We start from the raw sequence: 10,519 nt of genomic DNA, 5'->3' as shown, positions 1-10,519 counted from the left end.
AAATAGTTTTAAAATGCTTCTTGTTTTATACTTGTTGAAGTTTCTATTAGTTTATCAAAGGTTCTTAGAAATATATTTTCATGTGATTAATCCAGCATCTACCTAACCTAATTGATGACAAAGTTCTATTGTTTCATAACATTTATTTAAACAGAACTATTGTTTTACAGACTTTGAGAAATAAGTAATATATACATTGATAAAAATCTCAAAAGAAATACGATGGTTTGAATAAAATTGGCCCCCATAGACTCATAAGGAGTGGCACTATTAGGGGGTGTGGCTTCATTGGAGGAAGTGTGTCACTGTGGGGGGGGCAGGCTTTGAGGTCTCAGCTGCTCAAGCCAGGCCCAGAGTCTCTCTCTTCCTGCTGCCTGTGGACCCAGATGTAGAACTCTCAGCTCCTTCTCCAGCACCATGTCTGCCTGCACACTGCCGTGCTTCCTGCCATGATGATAATGGACTAAACCTCTGAAACTGTGAGACAGCCCCAATTAAATATTTTCCTTTATAAGAGTTGCTGTGGTCATGATGTCTCTTCACAGCAATAGAAACCTTAACTAAGACAAGGAGATATATTAAATTTTAACAGCCTTTATTTCTAAGTACTATAATTCTGAATACCTTTTCTTTTTTCATTTTATGAATTTTTGTAATAAATATTATCTTTGTAATAAAATATGTAGTAAGGCTATTTCTGTTTTTCAACTGTATCTTTCAAAAGGAAAAATAAAAGCAAAGATAATTTAAGATGGAAAAGTAATTTAATCTCACTTGAAGCGCATAATACACTCTCCAGCTCTTGAGATCTGTTGAGTCAGATACCACAATTCCCCCATTAAGTCTTCTAGTCCTTCACTGGACTGGTTCATCCACAAAAAAGCTAAGAAAAGAACATATTATGGTTAATGCTGAACTGTTCATGTTCCTGTCCACTTTCTTGGTGTGCACAGTACTACTATATAATCATAATCTGTTCCAACATGGTATGTATTTTGGGTGGGTGGTGCACCCAAATGTGTACATGTATTTGGGAGTGAATACTCTTGTGTAAATAAGTGCCTGTAGAGTCCAGAGCCCAGCGCCAAGTGTCTTCACCAATGATTTTCCATTTAAATTTTTTTCTATGTACATTTATGCATGTGCCTGTGGTATATGTGAACATGTCCAAAGCCAAAGAGGCTTTGTTTAAAAAGTTAGCCAGGCATGACAGCACACGCCTTTAATCCCAGCACTCGGGAGGCAGATCTCTGTGAGTTCGGGGCCAGACTGGTCTACAAAGTGAGTTCAGGGATAGCTAGGGCTGTTACACAGAGAAACTGTCTCGACAAACAAAATAAATAAATAAAATAAAATAAAGCAGAGGGTCTGGAGAGATGATTAAGTTGATAAGAGTGCTTACTGCTATGCAAGCTTAAGGAGCAGTGGTCACATTCCAGGAGCCATGTAAAAAGATGGGGATAGTCATGCTCCCTGTAACCCAGTGCTGTGGGGGACAAAGAGAGGAAAACTCCTGGCCTTGGTTTCTAGCCTTCCTCACATTCAGTGAGAGACACTGTTTCAACAGGAATAAGGTGGAGAGTTACACAGTATAGCACCTCATAGTCTCCTCTAGCCTCAGGCACACATGTGTGAACACATACATGTGCATGAACCACATAGACATGTACCACACTCACATATAACAACACACACACACACACATGTAGTGGAATTTAGAAGTTGTGGCAGAGTATGATCAGATAACTTTATTAATTATGCCATCTCTGCAGCCTCTACATTTAGTTTTTGGTTTTTTGGTTTGTTGTTGTTGTTTTTCGAAACAGGGTCTCTCTGTGTAGCCCTGGCTGTCCTGAACTCACTTTGTAGACCAGGCTGGCCTCGAACTCACAGCGATCCGCCTGCCTCTGCCTCTCAAAGTGCTGGGATTAAAGGCATAGGCCACCATGCCCCGCCTACATTTAGTTTTAAATAACAATTTGGGTTAAACTGTATGTTTATTATGTTTGTTTTCTTCAATACTGTCTCATAAATATGATTTCACATAAGTATCCTTTCACGTGAACATTATGGTGTCTATATGAGTATACAATGCTTTATATCACCAGCTCAGAATGACGGACATTTAAGTTGTCTCTGTGGCTTTTTCTCTACATTATAAACCATGCTACAATTCCTTGCATATGCATGTTTGTATACTTGTTAGTGCTAGTGAGTCCTCTTGTTTGCCAGCATTGTTTCCAGAGCACCAGGCGATTTATCGGGTTTCCCAGGTGATTGTCTCAGGTAATGAGCTACTGGCTCAACCATTCAGTACAGCTGCAGCTGGTAGTAAATTGAGGTATACAGGTTGAAGAAGGGGAACAGAAAGGCTATTGCAGCTCCTACTGTAAAATGTCCTAACAAGCCGTATTACTGAGATTCCACTCTGTGCCCACTACCATGCTCCCTTTATGGCTATAGACTCAAGACTTCCTTTATGTCTTTTGCTCTCTTCATCAAAAAAATAATTTATCTCCTGAATCTATCACTTTTTTTAAATGTTACTTTCACTAAACAATTTATCTCAGATGGGCGTGGTGGCGCAGGCCTTTAATTCCCAACACTCAGGAAGCAGAGGCAGGCAGATTGCTGTGAGTTAGAGGCCAGCCTGGTCTACAAAATGAGTCCAGGACAGCCAGGGCTACACAGAGAAACCCTGTCACAAAAAGACCAAAAAAAAAAAAAAAAAAACGAAAGAAAGAAAAGAAATGAAAGAAAGAAAAAGAAAAAGAAAGAGCCGGGTGGTGGTGGCGCATGCCTGCAATCCCAGCACTCGGGAGGCAGAGGCAGGTGGATCTCTGTGAGTCCAGGACAGCCAGGACCAAACAGGGAAACTCTGTCTTGAAAAACCAAAATAAGTCTCAAAAAAGACAAAAAAAAAACAAAAACAAAAAACCCAAAAACAAAACAAAATAAAAGCCGGGCGTGGTGGCGCACGCCTTTAATCCCAGCACTCGGGAGGCAGAGGCAGGTGGGTGGTTGTGAGTTCGAGGCCAGCCTGGTCTACAAAAGCGAGTCTAGGTCAGCCAAGGCTACACAGAGAAACCCTGTCTCGAAAAACCAAAAAAAAAAAAAAAAAAAAAAAGAAGAACCCCCCCCCAAAAAAAATTAGAAAAGAAAGAAAGGAAGAAAGAAAAAAAAAAAGAAACAACTTATCTCCATATCTCCATTAAAGTATTGCTTGCTTTTAAAATCATGTATGCCATATCTTTTACATATTTTCATCAATGTCTTTTGTGTTTCATTTATGTGAAGTTTTGCTTTCAGATTGTCACATTTTTCTTGAGAAGTAACAAGATCTGTCTTTAGTTTTTTTGTTTTGTTTTGTTTTCCCCGAGACAAGGTTTCTCTGTGATAGCCTTGGCTATACGCCACCACTGCCTGGCTTAACAACATCTTTCTTACCACTCAATATTTGTTTGCTTTTCATTTCATACAGGGAATATAGCTGCCATGTGATACATATGGAAACTTGCCACTGAGAAGCTCCCTTGAGGAAAGACTTGTAGATCAACAGCCTCTAGAGTTAACTCCTTCAGAGCTTGCCTCTGCTGCAGAGCTGCCTTGTACTTCTTGCTGCAGCCCTCATCCAATAATGTTCAAAATGGGGTTATTATGATCTTTTCAGGGTACTATAGGACAAATCCAAATTCCTGCCCTCCAGTGTGCTTCTAGAACATCTAACCTATAACATACCCTTTTCACAAGATTATATTGTTGTCCAGTTCAAAACGCAGAGTATCTGTATAATTGTTGTATTTTCTAATCTTGTAATGTTTCTGCTTTGTTAATTAATCTATGAACTAAAATCAAGTTATCTACTCCAATCACCACACCCTATAACAATGATGACTCAGGAAATGGTAACCATTAGAAACATTGCCATTTTGAAAGGGGGACAATGAGAGACAAAGGGAGTAAGAATGTTGGAATTAGGTTGATATTCTGCATTCCAGGAGGACTTCTCTGATCAATTGTCCATTGTCTAGGAGGCTCTCCAAGATTCTCTATGGCTGCCTCTGCAGCAACCATTAAGAAACATACCCTCCTTAGGCAGTCTTCAAAGATGGTGGGCTACTGGAAGGTGAAAGTATTTAAATAACAACTCATGGCTCATTTAATGCCAACTTGTTTTTTCCTTGGCAATAAGTTTCTCTCAAATTCATAGCTAATAATGAGTGAATTTAGAATTTGACTTTTTGACTCTACATTGCTACTTTCTACTCGTACCTACTTAATCTTGAAAACTGGACAACTAGCTCTCTGGCCTGATCTCTTTTAATATGCTTGCCTGCTATCACAGGTTCTTTCTTACTCTCAGTCTTTTATCATATACTGAAGCTCTTTAGAAGGGCCTTTCAGAGTTTTGCTACTGGAGTGATTTTCCTTGAAACTCTCCCTTAATTTCAAATGAGCACCTGATAGGGAGTCTGAATGCTTCTATCTCCCCACCCCTCACATCCCGTCTCTTCTCCTTTCCTCATTGTATAGTAGCTTACGTGAGGCAGCAGAGGATTCCCATTAGTGCTATGGTGACAAAAAAAGCAAACATGGCTGCTGGAGGTATGGAGCTCTTGAAGACATCTGATAGGTGATTTTTTAACTTGGTCATCTGAGACCTCTGGGGTCCTGTAGAAAGAGGATATGCATTCACTGAGGAGAAGTCAAGGCGGTCAAATAGTTGCCTCAGATATTATGGTCTTGGAGTTGCCCAGAACTTATGATATGTGTACTTTGCTGTGCTGCCTCAAGCTAAAAACATTATGGATCTAGACACTAGCCCAAGGGGCATGTCCCATGAAAGTCTTCACATACCAGGAAAGTGGGACAGAGGGAAGGACATCCTATTGGGACTCTAGGTGAGAGAAGCATGGGAGAATGGGGAAGGACCCAGAGGGTCCTAGAAACCTACAAGAAGAACATTATGACAGGCAGATCTGGGCCCAGGGGTCCCGCTCAAACTATGGCACCAGCCAAGGACAATACGTGCAGTAAACTTTGAACCCCTACCCAGATGTATCCAATGGACAGGACATTCTCCACAGTTGAGTGGAGAGTGGGATATGACTTTCATACGAACTCTGGTGCCTCATATTTGACCACGTCCCCTGGATGGGGAGACCTGGTGGCACTCAGAGGAAGGATAGCAGGCTACCAAGAAAAGACTTGATACCCTATGAGCATATACAGGGGGAGGAGGTCCCCCTCAGTCTCAGTCATAGGGGAGGGGAGTAGGGGAAAAGCAGGAGGGAGGGAGGAATGGGAGGATACAAGGGAGGGGATAACCATTGAGATGTAATATGAATAAATTAATAAAATATTAAAAATAAAAATAAATGGGAACATTTACATTCACCCCAAATACCTGAAGGGATGCTTTGTAAAAGAGAAGCATAAACTGATAATAAGATAATCTTAGGTCACTGTTACCTAGAGTATGTTTGGAAATGTTAAAGGAGGCTGACCCAGAAGAAGAAAGGGGAGGCCACTAGCCCTGTGCATAGAAGAGGAAGGGGTAAAGACAACTGGGAAAAAGAACTTTTGGCAAAGCCTGCTGACCAGTGTGAGGTTGGAGATGTTGAGTTTTCCCTTTAGAACGTTTGAAGTGGGGGATTTGATGTGGCTCCAAGGAAAGAGGCTGGAGAAAACAAAACTTTCTACTGCATGGAATTCAGAAGACACACCAGCAAAACCATTTATAGAACTGGAACCCAGGACAAATGAGAGCGGCCTGGGTGTGTCTGGTGGAAATGGAGCTTTGAGGGAGGCCCACTGTGGAGCAGTTGACTATTATCTCTTTTTTTCTTTTTTCTTGAGCAGGGTGACAATCATCTTTTTTTAAGAAACAATTTTACTATTTTTATGAACCTTCCCTTGGCCCACCCAGAAAAATTTTAATTGCTCCCTTGTCCTCAGGGAACACTTGTCAAAATATCATGAAAGCAATCTTTTTCCTGACCTGAGATTTGAGTCTTTTGGCTTTTGAAGTCAAGAGCGTTCATTCTAATGGCAAATATACTCACTGCACCTGATTTCAAACCTTTTTCTTTCACTTTTTCTTTCACTTCAAAGGTAAGTAAAGCTGATGGAGGAGTAGTTGTTTCTAAGAAGAGACAAAATAGAGGGCACAGGAACAGTCCTATGCAGAACAGCTTCAGATGCTTCATGGACTCCTGCTTTGTCTGAAAAGTCAGAACAGAGTCTCATTCAGTTCTTATTGTGAAAAGCTTCCTGGCTGCCACACACAAAGGTAATTAATTGATTTATACCAGTGAATCCTGAACACAGTCTGTGTGTCTCTCAAGCAAAATGTACTCCTCTCTCCAAAACAGTAACCTTCCCACAAAATTATGTGCTGTTGGGTGCCATTCAAATATATTTTCTCAGAGGAAGGACAGCAGGTTACCAAGAAGAGACTTGATACCCTATGAGCATATACAGGGGGAGGAGGTCCCCCTCAGTCACAGTCATAGGGTAGGGGAGTAAGGGGAAAATGGGAGGGAGGGAGGAATGGGAGGATACAAGGGGTGGGCTAACCATTGAGATGTAATATGAATAAATTAATAAAAAATATATTTTCTCACCTTTGAATCCTATATTTATCAGAGTAACCTTGTTAGCTGTACACAACCCTTCACCATCATCTCTGTCTTGCTTCCCTTTAGCCTTTGCTATAGTTAGCAAACAGATCTTGTAAGTGGTGTTAGATTAGGTCTCTGACCTCATGTCCTACTAAGCTTTCCTTGATCACTGTGATTAAGCTCCATGTCTTGCTAACCCTTTTTCAAAGAATTCTCCACAACCCAGACATGTTTACATGTGTAAAGTGCTCAAATGCCATTTTCCCAAGGTAGATTTCCTTGGGATCCCTTTATTAAAGTTGTCCCATTTTCTTTTTCTTTTTCTTTCTTTCTTTCTTTCTTTTTCTTTTTTTTCTTTTGGTTTTTCAAGACAGGGTTTCTCTGTGTAGCCTTAGCTGTCCTGGACTCACTCTGTAGACCAGGCTGGCCTCGAACTCACAGAGATCCGCCTGCCTCTGCCTCCCGAGTGCTGGGATTAAAGGCGTGCGCCGCCACTGCCTGGCTTAAAGTTGTCCAATTTTCAAACCCCTAGTCAACCTTACCTGCTTGAGTTTTCTTCATCAACTTCATCAAATCTAGTTAACCTACTTAATTATTTATATTATTCTGTGTCTGTCTGAACTATGGCATATTCTCCCTCCATGAGTACAGATGGGTTTTTTGTTTGTTTTCTACTGAACATTACCTATGACATATTCAGCTATTTAATATTTTTATTTTAATGTATTTATTATTGTGTGTATTTGGGAAAATATGTGCCCTGACTGCAGATGAAGCCAACTTTTGGGAGTGAGCCTGTTCTCTCCTTGTACTTTGGGATCCAGGGACTAAATTCAGGTTGTTAGTCTTGTGCAGTAAGTGCTTTTATTTGTAGAGCCATCTTTCCAGACCAATAAATATTTTTGAGTGTGTGAATGGTGCCTCTTATGAATGAGGCATAGTCATGAATGATCATGAATGATCTACTAGTCATTCACTTTTCATTTCTATATCCGACATACAAAAGGCTGGAAAACATGAAATTCTACCTTTCCCAACCAGTCAAACTTGCTCTAGAAAACCTGTATTGGCCTTGGAAGGCAGCATTCCTGGCAAGAAAAGCCTTGATGAGGCTTAGATGACCTAATATGGCAGCTAATCTTCCTCAAGATGGCAGGAGGAATAGTTTTATAATAACCCAGTAAGAAGTCAGTCATTGGTGGAACTGGAAGATGTCCTATCAGTGGTACAAATATAACCCTTCATTTGCATGTTGTAACAATGTTACCCATCCTTTAAAAATTATTTATTTATTTTAATTTTATGTGCATTGGTATTTAGCCTGCATGTGTATCTGTGTGAGGATGTCTGATCTTGGAGTTACAGACAGTTGTGAGCTGCCATGTGGGTGCTGGGAATTGAACTCCAGTCCTCTGGAAAAGCAGTCAGTGCTCTTAACCACTGAGCCATCTCTCCAGTCTCATTTATTTTTAAAGATGTATTTGTTATTTATTTATTATACAGTTCTCTGCTCTGGCACCTGCAGGCCAGAAAGGGACACCAGATTACATTATAGATGGTTGTGAGCCACCATATGGTTGCTGGGACTTGAACTCGGGACCTCTGGAAGAGCATCCAGTGCTTTTAACCTCTAAGCCATCTTTCCAACCCGAAATCCATTTATGGCTATATAGCCAGGTTGTTCAGGTCATTTTTAAGTAAACCAGGAGAAGCCCTTCTATTTTGCACTCCCACTCCCCAGTGTTGGAATATTATTTGTTGATAATAATATTTTCAACACTATTAATCAATATTCAATGATTATTGATTAATATTGAGATTAAAAAATCATTTTCAGTGATATTAATCAATAATATTTATTGAATAGATATTCAGCAAAAGGCTTTTCCAGAAAGCTATTGTCTTGGCTACTTGTTATTTTTTATTTTTATTCTGAGTGAAGTGGAATGAGCTAGTAGCAGTGGAGTAGCACCAAAGGTTTTGGGAACAACAGCAAAGGGGATGGCAGTGGCAGTAGAGTAGTGACAGAAGTTTAGGGAAGGCAGAACTTTTAAAATGACAACTACAAGCCCTAGTCATTAGAAAAGTTCCTGGGTATTTCCAAGACTTAAAGGCTAAGAGGCTAGACACCCTAAGGCTAGGAGTTCAAACGTTAACTGCTTCTGATTATTGCTGACCACTAATGTCAACAGCTGCTGTTTAGAACTGAAAACTTTTACTAGTTGCCAAGTTATGTAGAACAGTAAAACTGGAACACCTATAGCTATAAGTTTCTAGATTCTAAGGTCAGACACCGTAAGTCTCTGGTTCTCTTCACTTGGCATTATAGACCTATGATTCAGTCACCCCAGCCTATGGGCCCAAGACTTTTCCCCCTCACATATCCACAATTTCCATCCAAGTAGAACAAAAAGATTCCAGTCATTTCCCTGATAACAATATTTTAGGCTTTCTTTACTTAAGATATTTATAACACATACATTTATTTACAGTTGGAAAGGGCTTAAAGAGGGCTAAATCTAGTGTGAAGCCACTTACCTGAAAATTAACTAAGAACAAAGGTAGGCAAGGAAGCAGTGGGGTTAAAGTGTAATATTTCTGAGACTAAAAGCCTTCAGAAGAAGCTAAGCAGTCATTGTCCTCTCAAGTCTTTGGAGTTCCAGGTGGAATCCCACCACTCTATGATATCATCAATTCCCTTTGACACTCAGGTAGTCTCTCTCTAGTTGGTAGTTAAATGTACAGACACGATTTTTTCCACCCAGGCATCCAAACTCATGTTGATATTTAAACCCATTTTCACAGTAATATTCTGTTAGTTGTGAAAATATTTTTCACTAGATGGTATTTGTTATACCCTATAATAATGCATACATCAAACTTTAGTGAATAAAGATGGTACTTATATTAAGGGAAAATCATTTAATATGACAGGACTTAGGATAATTAGATAGGAAATAAAGGGGACACAGGAAAGGAAAGAGATTTTCCCTCAGTTATGATTTTCATCTCTCACTGGCTGATAGCCCCAGGAATTTTTATATAATTGACTAGGTTACCTGCAAAAATAATTGTGATTTCTTTTTTGAGATGTATCACAAAGTTATTTAGATTGCTAATAAACTGTGTTTTAAGTCCAATATCCTTGTGAATTGAGTAAATAACAACCATTGCTTAATGATTTTTTTTTTGAGACAGGGTCTCTCTGTGTAGCCCTGGCTGTCCTGGACTCACTTTGTAGACCAGGCTGGCTTCAAACTCACAGAGACCCACTTGCCTCTGCCTCCCAGTGCTGGGATTAAAGGTGTGCGCCACCACACCTGGCTGCTTGATGATTTTTATCTCAACTAGCTCTCTTTCACCAGCTACTAATCTATATAAATGTGCCTTAAAATATTTCCTCTTCAAGGATAAGATCCTCTGGAAAAGAAAAATAAATATGCCAGTGCATATTTTCTGTAATAACTAAACTTGGCTGCCGATTAAGTAGCTTCAAAGTCCCCAAATCACATACTGAACTACTACTCAGGCACTTAGGAGTGGCCTCTAATGCTCACACTTGCCTCTTACAAATATGTCTTGTATGATGTTGAACAAATAATCTCACTAAACTGTGCTTCGCTTTGATTCATTATGAAACCTTATGTTGTGGTAGTCAAGAACCTACGTGTTTCTGAGCACAGGCTTCTGTGACTCTGAAGGAATCTTTTCAGACTACACTGAATGATTGGTTATTTATCAAGATGTACTGAAGTAGAGAAAGGACCAGACAAACTCCATTTTGAAAAAGAAACTCCACTTTGTGTTAAACCTGGCCAAGGCCGAACCCAGATTCCAAGAAAAACCACAAAGTAGTCTAAACAAACAAACAAAAAAATTCCCCTAGCAACACAATC

The 10,519-nt window shown here is 39.9% G+C and overlaps 1 protein-coding gene across 1 annotated transcript; it reads right to left on the bottom strand.

Moving 5' to 3' along the window:
- Positions 1 to 3,912: 3,912 nt before the first annotated feature.
- SMIM9 (small integral membrane protein 9) lies at positions 3,913 to 9,264 on the bottom strand (the record flags this gene model as incomplete). The annotated part of the gene is made up of 4 exons (XM_084789751.1): positions 9,162 to 9,264; positions 6,002 to 6,224; positions 4,542 to 4,671; positions 3,913 to 4,090 (listed from the first exon to the last, which is right to left on the bottom strand). The coding sequence occupies exons 2-4, from the start codon at positions 6,207 to 6,209 to the stop codon at positions 3,913 to 3,915; spliced, it is 516 nt and encodes a 171-aa protein (XP_084645877.1). The 5' UTR covers positions 6,210 to 6,224; positions 9,162 to 9,264.
- Between the last annotated feature and the right edge of the window lie 1,255 nt (positions 9,265 to 10,519).

This window comes from Acomys minous, assembly GCF_964271855.1.
Source record: "Acomys minous genome assembly, chromosome: 7".
In the NCBI taxonomy this organism is placed as follows: Eukaryota; Metazoa; Chordata; class Mammalia; order Rodentia; family Muridae; genus Acomys; species Acomys minous.
This window is presented reverse-complemented; position numbering and strand designations above follow the sequence as displayed.